At 38.3% G+C, this 21,644-nt stretch overlaps 2 protein-coding genes across 2 annotated transcripts; both read right to left on the bottom strand.

Annotated features, from left to right (window-relative positions):
* Positions 1–8,238: 8,238 nt before the first annotated feature.
* On the bottom strand, positions 8,239–21,385 carry LOC130242810 (serpin B6-like). Its single transcript, XM_056474735.1, is given in 9 exon segments — positions 8,239–8,664; positions 10,288–10,455; positions 10,540–10,682; positions 10,773–10,890; positions 10,955–10,987; positions 10,989–11,111; positions 11,203–11,358; positions 11,532–11,708; positions 21,336–21,385. Coding segments are annotated over 8 exon segments (1,320 nt in total). The 5' UTR covers positions 11,700–11,708; positions 21,336–21,385; the 3' UTR covers positions 8,239–8,253.
* Positions 17,539–21,415, bottom strand: LOC130242811 (leukocyte elastase inhibitor-like). The gene is given in 9 exon segments (XM_056474736.1): positions 17,539–17,992; positions 19,794–19,961; positions 20,043–20,063; positions 20,065–20,186; positions 20,285–20,402; positions 20,497–20,652; positions 20,744–20,899; positions 21,078–21,254; positions 21,336–21,415. Coding segments are annotated over 8 exon segments (1,302 nt in total). The 5' UTR covers positions 21,246–21,254; positions 21,336–21,415; the 3' UTR covers positions 17,539–17,599.
* Positions 21,416–21,644: the final 229 nt, after the last annotated feature.

Here is a 21,644-nt window from a genome sequence, read left to right as displayed (position 1 = left end):
AGTAAAATAATAGCCGTTAAATTACAGAAATGTACCGTAAAATAACAGATATTAATCTACAGAAATGTACCAAAAATTTTAACTTAAGTAAATTTCTGTAATTTAATATTCGTTATTTTACGGTATGTTTCTGTAATTTAACGGCTATTATTTTACTTTTTTTCTGGCACCCCAGCTGCCGGAAATAAACTGTAAAATTACGGATTTTATAATATATAGGGGAATATAATATAATATATAATTTATATAGGGGAATTTTTTAACCCAAATATTAGTTTCAATTTTTTTATCCAGCTGCAATGAATCAATCAAATGGTCAACAGAGGGGGAGGGGAAGTATGATTTTCTTTATTTAATAAAATACAATTATATACTTGTATAAAACGAACGCAAAATAAATATTTTAAACAAAAATATTTATTTATTTTGATTATTTGAAACTTTTAGTAAGGATAATTTCAAAAATAGTTTTGACACAATGGCGCCCCCCCCATGTGTGGCGCCCCTATGCGCCGCATATACTGCATACCCCCTTTTAGCGCCTCTGCCCAAACCCCTCCTCAGCGCGAAGCTAATTTGCGCTGATTGGACCGATGACAGCCTGTTGTGATTGGTCGACACGGACAAGGCTTCAGCGCGAGACAGAGTGCTAATCAACAATATAAAAGTAGTCACAGTGCATACACGCTTCATAGTGGATTTTGGCTGCCAGTGGGTGAATGTAAATACAGACGATGGACTAGAAAATACTGACGACCAGGGGCGGACTGGCCATCTGGCAGACCGGGCACTTTCCCGGTGGGTCCGACGTACTTTTTGGGCCGGGCTGATCATAGTCTTATGATTTGATCGGCCCATAAAGGCTTAGCAGCCTATCGTTTTTACTGCCTTATTGATTGACGCTGCTGTGATCTGTGACTCTCTGAAAGTAGATGCTTTTTTTTTCTGGACAGACAGACTGGCCGGCCCATGTGACACTCTGCAGCCCATTGGCTCTTTTCGGTATTGACATTGGGCTGGCCCAATCACAAACTCCTATTTTGGACTCCGTGTCAAAATAGTCGAGAGTCAGAGAGAAGAAACGCAAGGGAGGCGCAGAGAAATCGCAGGAAATACGCCGGCGTTTCATTTAGCGATTCTGAAAAGTTCTCTGTTCATTCTAGTACACGGCTAAAAACGCAAATCACGTGACCACACACTCTCTGCCCAGAGCTGCAGCCACTAGTTCAGCGGGTAAGCATAAACCCCAGGTGTCAGTGCATGTCAGACAGTTCATCTGCTGGGTGATCTCATCTCACTATAGTTGTTAAACGTGATATTGAATTCATCTTGTTGTCTCTATCTAACAATTCTTATGTCTTTTGAATCACTTGTTCTCAGTTAACTGTTTTGGCTGAGTGCAAAGGTAAGCTAATATATTAATTTATGTAACCACATACACTGATTCTGCATATTGACTGATTGCTTACCTTTATCGTCTAAATTTAATGTACGTTATACTGTTATAATGGCCATTATTGGTTATTAAAACTGATATTCTGCAAAAGAGACAGGGTAAAGTTGATTCTTTTCAATGGAAATGAAAGGAGACAGTTATATTTAAGCCCTGTTTTGTTATAAATATGCAGTGTGAAGATGATGCTCATAAAAATATGCAGCTACACGAGGCTGTTTGGTGTCTGTTAATCATAATATCAAAATGAAACCAATTTGACTTATATTATGTTTTCAATGTTTAGATAGTGAAACAGCAAGCAGGATGAGGTGAAAGAGGTTAAAATGTAACACTGTTCCCTTTGAAGATTTACCCATGCATTAGCAGGCAGTTTTTGTTATGTTTATTATTGAATATAGGCTGAGTGAATAGTGTATTGAATAAGCTAAATTGGCTGTAGTGTATGAGTGTGTGTGAATGAGTGTGTATGGGTGATTTCCAATATTGGGTTGTGGCTGGAAAGGCATCTGCTGCATAAAACATGCTGGAATAGTTGGCAGTTCATTCCACTGTGGCAACCCCTGATAAATAAGGGACATATGCAAAGAAAAATAAATAAATGAATAGTGTATTTTTTAGAACTCAACAAATATCTTTATGGACAGTATACAGAAATTAAATTGAGATTAAAGTTTGTATTTATTTATTTATTTCATATATATGGCTTTTGTGTTTTAAAGAATATGAGTTGATAAAAATATTGGACGTGCATAGATAGATAGCATTTTGATTGAATTTAGTGGGCCGCTCTGGCCCAAAATGCCAGGGCCGATTTTTTTGCCCCAAGCCAGCCCTGCTGACGACTAACAATGTTATTGAGCAAAAAGTCCAAGTGCTGGCGAGGAGATCTCCTAGCCTGTCACAGTCTTCTTGCTCTTTTCACACACACACACGCACACACACAGGGAGGAGCGGCTGAATAGAGAGGGCGCGGTGCGGTGCTCGGTTATATCCGCGAATACCCCCCCCCCCCAAACCCCCCGTTACACACACGAGGAGACACACACACATTACCCTCAGAGGATACACACACTCACACACACACATACACATTACACTCCTACCCGAGGACACAACACACACGCCTAGAGCGCCAGTTCAGCTTGCTGGGTGCAATTTAGACACCTCACCTCGAACCTGAGCTGAAATGTTTTGAAACTTGATCGTTGCATGTGTGTAGCAACAGCTGACGATCCGTAAACAAAGCGGCACGCGTCACATTTTCAACTGTGCTTTACACGCGATATGAGAATATAAAGAGTTAACCTGATACAGTACACACGGTTACAAGTAACAAAACACAACTAAATACATAATTTGCAAACTAGAGTAAATGAGGCAATAATTTTAATCGCACGTACTTACACTTGTGAAATGGGGGAAGAAACTGATTCATAATGCACTGATCCATGTTCTGACAGTCTTTACTGATCCTTCCTTTAACAAACTGATGAAGTCTTCTTTGAAAGCATGTAGTTGCTCAAGGCTAGGCTATATTGCTGAGGTTTCAACTTTGATTAGACTGTCCATAATATCCATCTGCACAGCGTGACTTCATTCGACCGGTGTCTGTCTGTGTGTGTGTGTGAGACACTTTTTTTCTGTTAGTGGGCGGGGCCGCAGGTTTCAAATCTCCCGGGTTTGCACGCGCAACTACTTGTGTTTCGTAGCCATGTCTTCTGCCCTAAGCCAAATGTACTTCTTAAGCCTATGCAGCGAGCTAAACATAAATGGCTTCAGTAAGCACTCGTGAGACAGCGTAGCATTCTTCAAAGCTTTACTGATGTACCACTTGTAATATTTCTTCCTTATTTTCTTTGTAAAACTGTAACAGAAACAATAATGACATGAATATACATCCAGTGTCCTTGTACATACATGAATATGACTTTTAAACTACATACTAGCATGCTATAGGCTAGCGCATGGGAAGACAGGTAGCTCTAGTTACTTCACTAACAAATATAACGTGCAGTAACACAAAAGGTCATAATATTGCTAAACAAAGCTCTAATATATACCTAAGCAAACTAATATACATTAAACTTACAGATCATGCCTTATCAAGGGCAGAATACCAAGTAGTAAGCAGAGACACAGCACGTAGGTCTTTCCACTGCAAGAGCTTCTACTAAAACGCCTACTCTGTTTTTCCTATTTCCTGTCACTTGCTGCTTTCCGCAATGTGAACACAAGATTGCAGTGTTTGTCAAAAGAACAATTCCAGAGCCACTGCCTTCAATAACACATTTTACATGGCAAATTACTAAGAACTTTTTAATTATAATTTTCTTAATGAAGAAGAAAACATTAAGGGGCAGAATACCATGTCATCACGAAACACTTAATGACTCGTTATCAAGACGACTCGTTTGAAGCACTATGAGTTGACTCTTTTATAGATGAATCAATAATTTTAAACACTGTACACTTACAGATTTAAGCCTTAGCTGGATATTTCACTTCACTTAGAGCTATGTTGCACACTACATGGAAGGGCATTTTCAAAAACCCATAATATGGGCTCTTTAAAATCATGTATTGGTCAAAAAATAGGAAGAAGGAAGTCTACAAGCCCTTGACATTGAATGTATTAATGAGACAATTAAAATAAATTGGCTTAAATCCTTTTAAAAATGAAAAAGGTTTTTGGTTTTATATCCCCAGTCAAATTTTTAAGAAGTTAGGAGGTATCCATTTTTACTTAGATGTGATTATGACCTCAAAAAACTCCCTATTATCAGTTTCATCAACAGGTTTTACTTTACCGAAAAATGATATATAAGCATAATTTTAGTCGCCATAATATTCCCTTATGGACTTGTAGATGTGTTATATTTAGGAACAAATCTTTATTTTTATGAAAACTGGTGGGAGAAAGGAATATGGTCAGTCATGCAGATGTTCGATAATACTGGAGTAATGTCTTTTGAAACATTTAGTTCTAATTTAATTAATTTGACAGAAAATAATATGATAATATCATCAAAGCTATCCCACAATCTATCGGTCTTTGTCAGTCACGTGCGTTTGCTGTGCGTGACGTCACACCTGCGCCATTTTTGTGGTATCGCTTCCCGAGACAACTTGAGAGACATATAATAACGCAAGAGAGATCCATGCCAAAAAAAAGGTCAAGCTGGAGAAGTACAAGAAAATCGAGAGTACACGGGACCGCAATAAACTAAACAAAGATGCCAGGGATCGTCATTTTGATAAACTGTCTTATATTCAGGATATAGATCCGTTTAAATTAATTGCAAACTATTAATTGTCTTGTAATCCATCTCAAAATAATATAACACCCAAGCGGCAACCTCCCGCTCTCCCTCGGGAAGCCAATACGGAAGTAACTGAAACTGCAATTCATCAAAATTCCGCTAGTCCTGGCTCCATAATAGAGCAAGTTGCAATTGAGCCCACTGTTAAAATGGACAACTTTACAGCAGAAAAAAAAGGTGTTTACAGCCTGGTACAAAGAACGATTTTGGTTCATATAGCTATTATTACCCTCCATGACAACTGTGAGGGGGGTGATTTTTTTTATAACTCATCCATTTCCTTTATATAAGGTTATATTAAGTTTGCATAATTAAGGGCGTGGCCACTTGAGTGACAGCTAGGTCTCGCTGGTCGCCGTCACTTCACCTCAGCTGAATCCGGCAGATTAGCCACTGATCTCGGCATATTCATGTATTTTTGTGTTGTTTTATGTGGCTTTACACAGTCAGCTGCCTTTTGGACTTATTTCTTACAATTATCAGATGATATGGGATGCTGTGTGCACTTAATTGTGCTCACAAACCATTCATGTGGCATCCGTTTCCCATGTGAGTAAAGTTATATACTTGTATACCATCTCTATAAATGTATTTGTTTTATTTAAGATAATTTATCATTAATATTATTCTTTAGACCCGTAAAAGGTCCAGAATGTGACAGATTGATTAGCTGTAGGCTCTAGAACAGTCATCTGAAGCGTTATCATACAGTGTTATGCTGGAGTTCATCAATAGTCTTGCATTTACTAACACAGACTATATCTGAAGTGTTTGGAAGTAATTCGCGTTTTCTTCCTGTAGAAAAACGTCATAAGAACAATGCTTAGTGGCTCACTGTATTACTACAGTGTTTTTAAAAGTCTAAACACTTTATTGATATAGTGTACAGCCAAGCACATGTGGTCAGAACACATACAAGTCGCAGGTAATAAAGTATCAAGCGTTTCTCCCAAAGTAAAGTCTGTCTGAGCCAGGTCTAAGCAAAGTGCCAGCAGGTGTCTGTAGCTACGCTCACTCTCCGCCTCTTTGCCCTTGTTTGGTATCCCGCCGTGGGTGTGATGACGCGCGAACAAAATGGCAAATGGAGCAAATTGGCCGCGCCTACTTGTAGCTTCTTTTGCAGTGTTCAGAAACCTATGGGTGACGTCTCAGATACTCCATCCATATATTTTACAGTCTATGATAACACCTTGCCTTCCTCAGCTTTTGGTGGATGGAGTTTCAGTGATCGATATACACTTATCCAATACTGTAATCAGGAATATTTTATTAAAGAGCTATATCCCTTTCATTCAAATAAAAATGTATTATCATATTATTTCTCTAAGGAAAAAATGTAATTGCAACAAAATATTTAAAGTTTCCAGTGGCACCAAAAGTAAAGGAAGTCCATTTTAAAATTCTAAATGGAGTTTATCCTACTAAAGAATTTTTGAGATGCCCGTTCGGTTTTGATGAAAACAATTGTTCCTTTTGTGATGATCAAATTGAAACTACAGCGCATCTTTTCTATGATTGTAAATTTGCTTGTGCCTTTTGGGAAGATTTGCATTATTGGTTATTTTCTAAGTTTGAAGATTTAAAGGCTTTAACAAAAGAAAATGTACCGTTTGGTTTATTTTTGAAAGATGAAACACATGATTTAGCAGTGAACACAATTATTAAATGGTTAACGGTTTAGATCTTATTTGTCAAACAGAAGCTTTTGTGTTAATGTTGGTCAGACCTTTTCATCCTCCAGACCCCTGTGGAGTTCTGCAAGGGTCTATCCTTGGACCTATTTTCTTTTCTTTTATATATTTTACCTTTAGGATCTATTTTTCGTAAATATGGGGTGGCTTTCATTTTCATGCTGACGACACTCAGATTTATGTCCCTCTTAAAAGTAATGACAAAAATGGCCTTGACACTCTTATGAGATGAATAATTGAGGTTAAGACCTGGCTGTCGTCTAATTTTTTCATTTCAATGAAGAAAAAACTGAGCTGGTTTGGCGATCCTAACCCTCTGCATTTATTAGGTTTTGGTGAGCTTTCAATTCTCAAAAACCTGTTGTTAGAAACCTTGCGTTTCATTTCGATAGTGATCTGAAACAAGTAAATTCAGTTGTTAAATCCAGTTTTTCCAGACTTGTGGCAAAAGTGAAGTCATTTCTTTCCTCTCTAGGCCGTCTGCCTGTTAGGTCACGGATTGATTTTAAATGATTGATTTTTGTTTGTAAATCCTTAAATGATCTCGCACCACCTTACTTATCAGTTCTCCTACATGTATATAATCCTGGTAGGTCACTAAGGTCTTCTGATCAGTTTATTCTTTCGGTATCAAGGTCCTGGTGTAAGCGAAGTGGGGATCGATCCGATCAAATCAAGAGTGAAAACACATCTGTTTAGCTGAGCCTTTACTGAATGAGCACTGTGCTACGGCCAACTGATCGCACTGTTATGTCTCTCTTTTCTTTTTCATTCCTTTAAAATACATTTTAATCAGTTTTCATTCTTTGTTTTTATTTTCTTGTACTTGTCTATTTTAATCCTGTTTATCATGTTTATCATTGTGTATGAAATGTATTATAGACAGTTGAAGTCAGAATTATTAGCCCCCCCTTTGAATTGTATTCTTTTTTAAGTATTTCCTAAATAACGTTTAACAGAGCAAGTAATTTTTCACAGTATGTCTGATAATATTTTTTCTTCTGTAGAAAGTCTTATTTGGTTTACTTCAGCTAGAATAAAAGCAGTTTTTAATTTTTTAAAAGCCATTTTCAGGTCAATATTATTAACCCCTTTAAACTATATATTTATTCAATAAGTCTACAGAACAAACCATCATTATACAATAACTTGCCTAATTACCCTAACCTGCCTAGTTAACCTAATTAACCTGGTTAAGCCTTTAAATGTCACTTTAAGCTGTATAGAAGTGTCTTGAAAAATATCTAGTCAAATATTATTTACTGTCATCATGGCAAAGATAAAATAAATCAGTTATTAAGTTATTAAAACTACTATAATTAGAAATGTGTTGAAGAAATCTGCTCTCCGTTAAACAGAAATTGGGGAAAAAAATAAACAGGGCCTAATAATTCAGGGTGTCTAATAATTCTGTCCTCAACTGTATATAAGCTTAGTTTTTATTAGCTTATAATGAGCTTATAATATAATTATATGATCTACATAGCTAAAGAAAAAAAAACCTCAATCCCTCAAGAACCTTGCTAACTCCTTTGAAGATCAAATTTAACAAGATTTGTTTACATTTGCATATGACACTTTTATTATATTGATAAAAAAATGCCACCCATCTGGTAAATTAGCATAATTTGCATCCAAATTCACATGTTATGTACCTTTGTCATACTGTAGATTAAAATAAGGTAACTTATGCTCAGATTAAATATTCCAGACAATAAACTACAACTATTGCCTTTATTTATAATAGAAACAGGCACCAATTATTATCCCACCATCATTAGCATCTCTAAGGAGAACTGAAGCGTCCATAAAACAGAATGGCATTTGTAGGATTGTGTCGGATGAAGAAAATGAACGGGTGATCTGCAATGAAGGTTTTTGGAGGTGATAAGGGCATTGAATATGTGGTCATGATGGCACCAGTGGCCGCAGCCGCTTCGGTTCCTTCTTCATTGACCTCAACGAAGGCTTTATGAATGACCTTGGACAGCACCAGGTCATTGCTGGAGGACATGCCTGTTAGATTAACCTTCTGTGGGTCAAACACATCCTCCATCCCCATGCTGACCAGAAGACTCTTCATGTCGTAGGTTTGCTCCATCTTGAATTTGGGCAAAGAAACTTGAACTTCCTGTTGACACATCACTTCCGGTTTGGTCCACTGCATGAGCTTCTCATAGGTCAGTGCCTTCTCAAGCTGAAGAATGGGAGAATCATGTTAATGTTTGTTTGTTGGTCGGCCTGTGTGTACAACATTAATATATATATATATATTTATAATGCGTCTGGAAAGTATTGATATCGCTTCACTTTTTTTCCACTTTTTTTTATTTTACAGCCTTATTCCAAAATGGATTAAATTAATTTATTTCCTGAAAATCCTACACACAATACCCTATAATGACAATGTGAAAAAAGTCAATATTCTCAGCCTTTGCTTAATTGTTGATGCACCTTTGGCAGCAATTACAGCCTCAATTCTTTTTGAATATGATGCCACAAGCTTGGCACACCTGTCTTTGCGGATTTTTGCTCATTCCTCTTTGCAGTACCTCTCAAGCTCTATCAGGTTGGATAGAAAGCGACGGTGTACAGCCATTTTCAGATCTCTCCAGAGATGTTCAATAGGATTTAGGTCTGGGCTCTGGCTGGGCTTTGGGTCATTGTCCTGCCGGAAGGAAGATGAACCGTCACCCCAGTCTGAGGTCAAGAGCTCTCTGAAGCAGGTTTTTATTCAGGATGTGTCTGTACATTGCTGCATTCATCTTTCCCTCTATCCTGACTAGTCTTCCAGTTCCTGCTGCTGAAAAACATCCCCACAGCATGATGCTGTCACCACCATGGTTCACTGTAGGGATGGTATTAGCCTGGTGATGAGCGCTGCCTGGCGCCTGGCATTCACTCCAAAGAGTTTAATTTTAGTCTTATCAGACCAGAGAATTTAGTTTCTTATGGTCTGAGAATCCTTCAGATGCCTTTAGTCAAATTCCAGGCGGGGAGTGTCTTCCGTCTGGCCACTCTACCATACAGGCCTGAGTGGTGGATTGCTGCACAGATGGTTGTTCTTCTGTAAGGTTCTCCTTTCTCCACAGAAGAACGCTGGAGCTCAGACAAAGTGGCGATCGGGTTATTGATCACCTCCCTGACTAAGGCCCTTCTCCCCCGATCACTCAGCTTAGATGGCCGGCCAGCTCTAGGAAGAGTCCTGGTGGTTCCAAACATCTTCCACTTATGGATGATGGAGGTCACTGTGCTCATTGGAACTTTCAGAGCAGCAGAAATGTTTCTGTAACCTTCCCCAGCCTTGTGCCTCGAGACAATCCTGTCTCGGAGGTCTACAGACAATTGCTTTGTCTTCATGCTTGGTTTGTGCTTTGACATGCACTGTCAACCCTGGAACCTTATGTAGACAGGTGTACTGAATTTTCCACAGGTGAACTCCAATGAAGCTGCTGAAACATCTCAAGAATGATCAGTGGAAACAGAAAACATTTTGGAAAAAGGCTGGAACATAGAAAAAGTGAAGCACTGGATGCACTGTATTTACACGCACGCACGCACGCACACACACACACACATATATACAGTATATATATATATATATATATATATATATATATATATATATATATATATATATATATATATATAAGACGAAATGGAGCTCAGTATTATTATTATTATTATTTTTAAAGTCATTTTGCTGATATTTTAAGGAAGAAAAGAATAGAGAATGATATGTTCATCAAATATGTTTCAGTAGGATTGATCAGCATTCTATATAATTAACATTATACTAGCATAATCTCCGGGGTCTCACCTTCTGAAGGCCAGTGGTTGCATCTTCAATCTGATCAGGAAGGATGATCAACATACTGAGATTCTTCCCCACATACGGCAGCTCCAGAACCTGACTGTTCATCTCTGGGATTGAAGCCAGTGAAAAACGAGCTTTCTGATGCATCATCTTCACTGGTTTAGTTTGATTCTGCAAAGCATAAATGAAAACATCATCACAATCCCCATTTCTCAATTTTAGACACTTAAATTCAACAAGAGCCTAAAATCTCACCTTGTTCAGCTTGAACTGTCCATCTCTGGTGGCTTCCTTTGGGAATTTCTTCTCCCAGTTCCCCTTGAAGTAGATGGCGTTCACCAAAACCAGTCTGGTCATTGCATCAATGGCTCCTGACGGCAGCAAATCCTTGATCTTCTCTGAATTTCAGATAAGCAAAACACATCAGAGAATGTCGTTTTTTGAATAATTCTATCTTTAAAGTTGATGGTGGTTTGTTTGTTTCAAACCATTAGTTTTTTTCTCCACCCATGTGTTGATGTTGACACGCGCAGCTTCTGACTTATTCTTGAAATCCACTGTTTCCAGTCCAGCTTCATAGTATCTTTTTGCATCCCTGAGGAATTTCTGTTAACAAAAAAATATTGAGATTAAAAATGAATACTATTTCCTAACAAATACTAAGTTTTACCTCAAGAAACTGGTAGGTTTGCTCTCCGTAGAGGGCGGTTGGCGAGACTCAGCACATACGGGGCTCCTGGTTTGTTCAGTTCACTCATAAACTTGTTGAAGCTTGAGTGAATTTGCTCCTCAGTTTTTTGTCCAGGCACCGGCTGAGCAAGACATTTCTGTTTACATCAAGTATTTAGTCTTATTAATCAGGATATGCAGCAGTGTTTTTCAATCACAGAGTCGTGAGGTGAATGTTTGCTACTAAACCTTGAGGTCTGCAGGTAACTCAAACTTCTGTGGTTGTTGCAGCTCTTGTGGCTCATGTTGACTCTTGACTCCACATGTTATCTGGGGCTTCTGGGTTGCTTGTGCAGGAGTTGGTGTCGCTCCACCAGGTTTGGGAGGATTGTTGAATCCCAAGACCTACACAGCATTACATTTATTCAGCAGATGGCTTTATCCAAAGCTATTTAAGTTGCAACTGATGAATCATTATTATGGTGGTAAACATCGAACATCTAATGTGAATGCACTGCTCAATTAGTTTACAATGCTGACAAGAAGATGTGGCTATAATAACATAAGCACACACTCACCTTAAACATCTGATCTGCGGTGTTTCCTTTGGCACCGAGCGACACCATGGCCAGAGCCGAGGAGATGCTGACAGGAGAATAAAACACATTTCCTGATGCGTTTCCTCCGCTGATCTTCTTGAACAGGTTGAGGGAAAACTGTGTGTTTGCTGCAGACACAGGCTCCATTTTCACAAGCTGCACAAGACAGAGTTTAAATAACAGTAAGTATTTTAATGTATCATCACCACAATACACTCAATTGTATATATAAAGGCATCTTTAACAAATAGAGCTCAGTGAAACATTACCTACAACTCACAGCAGAAATGATGAAGTTTTGAAGTGTCCGAGATAAATGAATCGACCGTTATGGGTGTATTTCTTATATGTGTGCCTCACCCTTTAAGTCAAGCCTTCCTTTAAAAGCAGTTTTAAATCTCCCACATAATTGCTACATGTTATTCTTCATTTAATTATGCGCTTGTCTATTTGTAACTGAGTCACTTATTCTTCTGTGCACAAGTGTGTGTGTGTAGCTGAAGAAAGATAAACTATAATTATATTTATCATAGTTAGTCATTCTGAATCACACTGTGTGAAAATCCTATTATTAATTAGCTGATGATAGCTGCAAGGAGTTGTCACTGTGAGATAAGCAGTACAATTCAAGTGTTGCTTTTCTAAAGCACTTGTATGCTATTATTAAGCTTAACATGGTGATCTCTGAGGGTGTGTCAGATATTTGGTTACTTGTGCATTATGATAGTATCTGGATGCAGACTTGGATGTGCAAGCTGAGACTGCAAATCTCAGACATGCAATGTCGGACACAATGCACTCAATGGAGCTAGTGACTCACTGTGAGGGGTAGGGTTAGAGGTAGGGTTAGGTGTGGGGATTAAAAAGCATCTATTGGAACCCACATGGACCTAAGATTCTCATAGAAATCAGTCAAGTTTGGTGCAGGGAAAAACAAGGTTTGGTGTTACATTTAGTATGGAGGCAAGCAAGAGATCTGCAGAGTGGATGGCAACATCAGCAGCCTGAGCTATCATATTGTCACCATAGAATTATAAGGTATTATCTGACATTTTTGTCAAAATTAAGTTATTGACATATTCTTATTAAATGACAACTTATTTACATTATGGGATGTTTTTTTTATAAGTTGTTTACATTTTAAGATCTTTTATTTTAAAAACAAACCGTAGACACATACTGTTTGCTATGGAATGCAAAAACTTTGAAGCTCAATATCTCAGAATAATTCAGAACGCTGATAGAACCTTATAATTCCAAGGTGCCCATTACATTACAAACCACAGGAGAGGGCAAGTTCTTCAGCAGGATAGCGCTCCTTCTCATACTTCAGCCTCCACATCAAAGTTCCTGTAAGCAAAGAAGGTCAAGGTGCTCCAGGATTGGCCAGCCTAGTCACCAGACATGAACATTATTGAGCATGTCTGGGGTAAGATGAAGGAGGAGGCATTGAAGATGAATCCAAAGAGTCTTGATGAACTCTGGGAGTCCTGCAAGAAGGCTTTCTTTGCCATTCCAGATGACTTTATTAATCAGTGATTTGAGTCATTGCAGAGATGTATGGATGCAGTCCTCCAAGCTCATGATGGAGTCAGATACAATATTCATTCTGTTTCCACTGCAGCATGAGCAACATATTCTATACTGGACATTATTTCTGTTCAGTGACAAGACTTTAGTCTAAGCAAAGTCAGACCTTACTGTCCTAATGAAATCATTGAAAATCAAGACATGATCATGTTTTATTTTGGTCAAATAAGCGTAATATAGAGGCCTTTGTCTGTTATATAACCCATTTCTGATACCAAATGATCAACTATTAGTCAAGTTATTATTTGTTGCTCCTAAAACTTGGGTAGGCGACAAGACTTTTGTCAGGAAGTGCATGTTGTCTGTATGTACATTCAGAAACCAGTGTTATTAGCGACACCGGTGGCCATTTAGTGAACTGCAGCTAATATTATTCAACACAAATCTTGTGGTTTTATGCGCCAATGCATTCAAGGTTTTTTTTCTTTATTAATTAGAAGTAAAAACTAGCTGGAAAAAATGTGATGTGATATATTAATAATGATAGTGATGTAATAAAATATTTGTGCAAAAGCTCTGCAATTCACAAGGTGACACGGTTATCTAATGGCAAGTCGTAACTTTTAGATTTAGTGACTAATTTGTATGAATTTGTATGATGTCGTTTATACAATTTAGTATGTTTGCTTGAGGTGCGTTTGGGTTTAGGGGTGGGGTTTGGTGCTATGCCTCCTTTTAAAAATCTTATTTTTTCGTATGACTGAACTTGTATCAGTTGTGTGAATTAACCACTAAACTGGCAATAAGTAAAATAGTTACGTTTCCTCATGAGATCAGGCTGAAGGTGAGCTTATTAAAAGCACACTGTTAAGATGTGCTGTGATTATAAAATATATTTGAGGCAATAAATTATATAGATCTATACTTTGAATTAATGTGACGCAGTGGAGCAGTAGGTAGTGCTGTCGCCTCACAGCAAGAAGGTCGCTGGTTCGAGCCTCGGCTAGGTCAGCTGTGTGGAGTTTGCATGATCTCCCTGCGTTCGCATGGGTTTCCTCCGGGTGCTCCGGTCATGCGGGACAGGTGAATTGGGTAGGCTAAATTGTCCGTAGTGTATGTGTTAGGGAAGCAGACAGACAAACAGAGTGAGTTGGTAAGTATAAATGTTTATTTAAACAGCGGAGCAACTGAGGGATAATAAGGGGCATGTGAATGGAGTCCGGGATAATAATAATTCCTTATCCTCAGCAGGGTGGATGAGCAGCAAGGAGGAAGACCGAATGCACACAGCAGATGACTTGCGGGGAGACAGACTGAAGACACACACACACACCCTTAGACAGGACGCTGGGAACGCTGGACAGACTGGAAACAAACAGAGATCAGGTAAGTAATCAGTGGCAAGATACAGATAGCAAATACTGGGAGAGTATCAGCTCTGAGTCCGCTTCGTATAAACGAGACCGGACAATGAGTGAGGTGAGGTGTGTGCTTATATAGCGTGATAGGGTGCAGCTGTGCATTATTAAAACTCAGGTGATGATGGGCGCTGTGTGGAATTGGTGGAAGAGCCTGGCCAATCCGTGAGAGTATGAGTGTGAATGAGTGTGTGTGGATGTTTCCCAGAGATGGGTTGCTGTTGGAAGGGCATCCGCTGTGTCAAAACTTGCTGGTTAAATTGGTGGTTCATTCCCCTGTGGTGACCCCGGATTAATAAAGGGACTAAGGTGAAAAGAAAATGAATGAATGAATTCATAACCTCCAGACTGTAACGAGGAGACTGACACGGAGGGATCCATTATGCAGTATTTATTAGTCAGTCAAACACAAACATCCAATACACTCTAAAGTGCAAACACACATCAACAGTAATCAATAATGGTCTTGGGGCTGGCGGCTGACAGACACAGAGTGATATACCAGGCATAGATCAGTGGCAGGCGGTGTGGTTCAGAATCCGTTAGACAGGCTTGGGTCGAGGGCAGGCAGCGTGGTTCAGAGTCCGTGTATAAAGCAAGGGTCGTGGGCAGGCAGAAGGCAACTCAGAGTCAGAAACAGTCTGGGGTTATTCTCAGAAGAGCAGACCGGAAAGACCGCTCAGTAATGCTGGCCGGGGCTAAACAAGACTTCGCAATGAACTGGTGTTTGAGTGTGGCTTATATAGGAAGCGTGGGTCGCTAACTAGGTTTGGTTCAGGTGTGTGCACAATCAGTTTAGATGGATGATGTAATGCTTAAAAGTCCGGGGATGGTGACCTCTGCTGGCCAGCGAGGGGAATGACTGGGACCGAGTCGGTAACACAGACAGAGTTTGATTCATTAAGAGAAAAGCTGGAAACCATGACAATCCTTGCATTTTATTGAAAATGCTTTGTTGAGTTAAGCACAAATTTTAATTGAGTTCTTTCAAAGCGGAGCTGAAATGTGTAACCCTCCTTTATTTGAGTATGTTTGAGTTTACGTTTCAGTATACACAATATCTCATGAAAACTCCATTACATAAAAACTTACAAAGGGTGATTTTAAAGATTCTAATGTCTGAAATGTGCATGTAAGTATTGTTAAAAGGAAAACTTTTCATTTTAGTAAATACATTGTTGTCACATTTTAGATAAAATCCTCTGCTAAATGCATGGTTGTCCCTATACTCATATGCATACTCTGTTTAAAAAAGTTGGGTTAAAAATACCCCAACATATAACCCAAATCTAGGTTCAAGAGTTCACACTTAGCTGATGATTGATTATAAAGCTTGTTTGGCATGCTGTCCCGCGAGAGAGCCCTGAGCTCATAAGATCCTCGAGCCCAGGGCTCCCTCCCGTTGCAAGGCGAGAGGGGAGTTTGAGCTCAGGTACTGTATCTCGAGAGCTCCCCTGCTGTAGTAACTAATGAACAGATAGTGATTGCTCTTAAGAGATAACTACTTACTAGGAAGCATGTTTATTGTGCCGATTTGGATTAGTCAATTAACTTAAGTTGCATGTTTTTGGACGGTGGGAGGAAACCGGGAAACCGGGGGAAATCCACATGAGCATGGGGAGAACGTGTAAACTCTGCATAGAAACGTCTTCTGGATTGGTAAAGCCTGGAACCAGAGATGTTCTTGCTGTGAGGCAACAGTGCTAAGTACTGGGCCACCATGTCACCCATCTAGAAGAAGGAGGAGGAGTAGGGGTGGAAGGGGGGATTCTTCAAAACGAAGATAGCGGTGGAATGAAACCCAGGGTATTTGTAGGAGTCGATTAGGATTAGGATTAGGAGTCGTCTGATTGGTGCATTGAGAATTGGAAAATGCAGATCCAGCTGCTAGCTATCATGAGCACGTGATCCTCTCGAAATTAGTTTATAAATCAACCACTTATTATAGCACCTTTCCAGCTATGGGTTATTTTAACCCAAGGCTTTGGGTTATATCATTTAACCAAATTCATTGGGTTATTTTGCTTAAATGTTTTTTTTTTTACATTCTGGTGTTACTATTGCTACTATTATTAGTACTACTATTCATTTATATATTATATATAATTATGGCTGTGTAAATAAATAACATACAGTTTACAAAAATATTGAAAATGCGTCATTACATTTTAGTTCCAGACACGTTCGTTAAAATAAATCAAGAATCCCAAACAATGACGAAACAGAACAAAATACAGACAGTTAGAAACTGTGCAAGCAGAAAATCATGTGTTGATGGAGCAGAATATGGAGCTCTGTGGGCTGTAGAGGCTGTCCAGCAGCTGAAGCAGGCTTCACTCAGTGTCCACAATGAACAATACATTTTAACCACATCTAAACGCTTTTAAAAGATGGTCTTGGATAGTGAAACGGATATAAAAAACACGACACTGAGAGGTAATTTAATAAAAAGAATAACAACAATATTATTGCGTTAGAGCTTAAATAAACCTTATAATGCAAAAGCAACATTATGCATGCATATTACAGCTGTTTTGTGTCAGTTAAATCAGTTGACTTTTGAAATTCAAAATTTTAACCCAACTGGTTGAGTTATTAAATAAATAACCAATTAAAGGATAAAAATAACCCAACAGAGCACCAAATATTTAACTCAACTGGTTGTGTTATTAATAAATAACCCAATAAAGTTTAAAAATAACTCAACAGAGCACCAAATATTTAACTCAACTGGTTGAGTTATTAATTAAATAACCAATTAAAGGATAAAAATAACCCAACAGAGCACCAAATATTTAACTCAACTAGTTGTGTTATTAATAAATAACCCAATAAAGTTTAAAAATAACCCAGCAAAGCACCAAATATGTTTAACTCAACCATTGGGTAAAATAAATAACTCAATAACAGACAATTTCACTCAAGCTTAATTTATCCTTTGACCTTCGCCACAATTTTCTGTTTATGTATGAGGTTTGTTCACCAGAAACTTAATAATGAAGTCTATTAATTAAATGCATGCAGACAATTTCACTCAGTCATTTACTAGAGACTTTATTTACCAGAGCAGGCGCTTATATTTATCATTCCAAGGTAGCATTAAGGAGAACAAAAACGTCCATAAAACAGAATGGTATTGGTGGGATTGTGTCGGATGAAGAAAAGGAACGGATGATCTGCATTAAATATCTGCGCTAAGGTACGAATTGAAACAACGGCGCCGGTGGCCGCAGCCGCTTCGGTTCCTTCTTCATTGACTTCAACAAAGGCTTTATGAATGACCTTGGACAGCACCAGGTCATTGCTGGAGGACATGCCTGTTAGATTAACCTTCTGTGGGTCAAACACATCCTCCATCCCCATGCTGACCAGAAGACTCTTCATGTCGTAGGTTTGCTCCGTCTTGAATTTGGGCAGAGAGACTTGAACTTCCTGTTGGCGCATCACTTTGGTCCACTGCATGAGCTTCTCATAGGTCAGTGCCTTCTCCAGCTGAAGAATAAGAGAGTCATGTGAAAAATGGCACAGAGTTTATTTAAAACCCTTTGAAACTAATATGAATACAAAAAGCTTGGCATATACTTGTCATTGACAATTTGCTGCTGTAGGGAAGATGTTATATATCTTCCTTTCCTCCGGGGGGAGCTGTGTGTTGTGTTAGGGAGATGGGCTGTTGTCAGTGTTGCTAACTTAGCAACTTTGTCACTAGATTTAGCGACTTTTCAGATCCCCTGTAGCGACAAATTTTCAAAAAAGCGACTAGCGACAAACCTAGCGATGTTTTTGTGTGTTACAATTTTTATAGACTCTCATGATCCATTTATAGTTAAACTAGGATCACTCTGACTGGATTATTACTGATTACAGATGAGCGGCCAGTCATGCTCAGTCGTGCTCCTCTCGAAATTAGTTTATGAAACTTCACTTAAAAAAACTTAGTTTTTGCTAAAAACATGCACTCACTTTCCATATTAATTGAAACATATGTAAACTGCACATAAAGGGCCTGTGTTTCCTTTACAAGTATTATTGAGAACATTACATATTCTGTTCTAAAACATAAAATCATTTACAAAAGCTAACACATACTCTAATCTCATATATAAATCATATAAATAAATAAGTAAATACATAAATAAATAATGAGGCTATTTATTAAGAAACGAAATGTAACATTTATTAGTTATTAGGAAATGAAAAACGTACTTTAATAATAATATTAATAATATTAATGATGATGATGATGACGATGATGATGATCATTATTATCATTATCATTATTATTATTATTATTATTATTATTATTATTATTATTAAGTAGGATATTGTTTATTTTATTTAATATATATATATATATATTTTGAAAAGTCTACTTTTTACAATTTGACACATGTAAACCACTGTAGAAATGTTCTAACTAACAGGCCCAGGTCATATCCAGTACAGATACTTAATAAATAATCTACTATGAATTAAAAGTATTAACATTTGATGTTTGTTGTTTTCACAAGCTTTGAAGACGTAACATAAATTCCGCTTTTAAATAATAGGTCACCTATAGCTTTCGCCATGAGCCACGGCTGTGTTCAAAATGACATCAATATTTTCAAAGTGCACTGCGAAGGGAGCGCAATTGAAAACATGAAGATCGCTAAAACTGAACTGTGAAAATGCTTTTAAAGCAAATTACACCTAAGAGAGACGACCTTAATGCTTTTAAAAAAAAATAATTCCAAGTTGAATTATTAGAATGTTCTAACTGAATAGGGCATAGGGGGGATAACTGGCAACAGAACACAGCCAAGAACTATGTTTCTAACTACAGCTCCAGAGGTGTAATTGCAAGCATACAAGCTTGCGATGCAGTTTGCGAATGTTCGTTGGAACGATGGATTTGGGAAACGCCAATTTAACGAACTACATTCGTAACGACGTAACTTGCGACCTTAGTTGGCTAATGATGGTTTTTGGAAACGCACACCCGTTTGGCTCAACCACAGACTTGGTGTCCTCCTTATTCATGGACAATAAGAGAGTCATGTTAATATTTGTTTGTTGGTCGGTTTGTGTGTACAACATTAATATTTATTTATTTATTTATTTTGTATCTGGATCGACCAATTAATCCAAAAATAAAGACAAAATGGAGCTCAGTATTATTATTTTTAAAAGCATTTTGCTGATATTTTAAGGAAGAAAAGAATTGATAATATGTCCATCAAATATGTTTCAGTAGGATTGATCAGCATTCCATATAATTAACATTATACTAGCATAATCTCTGCAGTCTCACCTTCTGAAGGCCAGTGGTTGCGTCTTCAATCTCATCAGGAAGGATGATCAACATACTGAGATTCTTCCCTACATATGGCAGCTCCAAAATCTGACTGTTTATCTCTGGGATGACGACAAATGGAAATTGAGCTTTCTGGTGCATCATCTTCACTGGTTTAGTTTGATTCTGCAAAGCATCAATTACATTTTATAACTCTCATCTCTCATTTTTAGATACTTAAATTGAAACAAGAGCCTGAAATCTCACCTTGTTCAGCTTGAACTGTCCCATCTCTGGTGGCTTCCTTTGGGAATTTCTTCTCCCAGTTCCCCTTGAAGTAGATGGCGTTCACCAAAACCAGTCTTGTCATTGCATCAATGGCTCCTGACGGCAGCAAATCCTTGATCTTCTCTACAATACAAATGTACATTTCCTTCTTTTAGCCTCGATTTTTAGCCAAAAAGCATGAAGGAGCTTTTATCTTTATATAGTTAATGCTGTTTTATTACCTTGTGTGTTTTTCTCCACCCATTTGTTGATGTTGACACGCGAAGCTTCTGATTTGTTTTTGAAGTCCACCTTCTCCAGTCCGGCTGCATAGTAGGTTTTTGCATCACTGAGATATTTCTGTATCAGTGCAAATTGAATGAGGTGCCATTCAGACGTGAATTATAGTTTAATAACGTTTTATATATGTAGACTTGTTTCATTTGAGTTTTACCTCAAGAAACTGGTAGGTTTGCTCTCCGTAGAGGCGGTTGGCGAGACTCAGCACATACGGGGCTCCTGGTTTGTTCAGTTCACTCATCAACTTGTTGAAGCTTGAGTGAATTTGCTCCTCAGTTTTTTGTCCAGGCACCGGCTGAGCAAGACATTTCTGTTTACATCAAGTATTTAGTCTTATTAATCAGGATATGTAGCAGTGTTTTTCAATCACAGAGTCGTGAGGTGAATGTTTGCTACTGAACCTTGAGGTCTGCAGGTAACTCAAACTTCTGTGGTTGTTGCAGCTCTTGTGGCTCATGTTGACTCTTGACTCCACATGTTATCTGGGGCTTCTGGGTTGTTTGGGCAGGAGTTGGTGTCGCTCCACCAGGTTTGGGAGGATTGTTGAAGCCCAAGACCTACACAGCATTACATTTATTTATTTAGCAGATGCCTTTATCCAAAGCCGTTTAAGTTGCAACTGATGAATCATTATTATGGTAGGTAAACATCGAATATCTAATGTGAATGCACTGCTCAATTAGTGTACAATGCTGACAAGAAGATGTGGCTATAATAACATAAGCACACACTCACCTTAAACATCTGATCTGCGGTGTTTCCTTTGGCACCGAGCGACACCATGGCCAGAGCCGAGGAGATGCTGACAGGAGAATAAAACACATTTCCTGATGCGTTTCCTCCGCTGATCTTCTTGAACAGGTTGAGGGAAAACTGTGTGTTTGCTGCAGACACAGGCTCCATTTTCACAAGCTGCACAAGAAATAGGAGTTTAAATAATCGTAACATCTTATTTATCATCACATTAGGTCTAAATAACATGCTGAAGAGTACCTCTAAAGAAAATCGAGTTGAGCCAGAATAATCAGCAGACACTTCCCAGTGTGGGTTGAATGAACTCTCTGGAATGAGTGTCGTTCTTATAAATGAAGCCTCACCCTAAACAACCCAGTCTTAAATCCAAACCCAGCCCCTGTGAAACTATAAATCATGTAATTAAATGTAGTGTCTGTTACTGAGATATTTATTGTTATGGAAAGCTAACAAAACCGATGAATTAAGTGATGTCATTCACCCATTGCTAAGGCTGACAGTGCAATATATGGGGGTTTTATTTGTTATTTGCATGGTTAGCATTAAAAA

The sequence above is a fragment of the Danio aesculapii genome, chromosome 16 (assembly GCF_903798145.1).
Source record: "Danio aesculapii chromosome 16, fDanAes4.1, whole genome shotgun sequence".
Taxonomy (NCBI): domain Eukaryota; kingdom Metazoa; phylum Chordata; class Actinopteri; order Cypriniformes; family Danionidae; genus Danio; species Danio aesculapii.
This window is presented reverse-complemented; position numbering and strand designations above follow the sequence as displayed.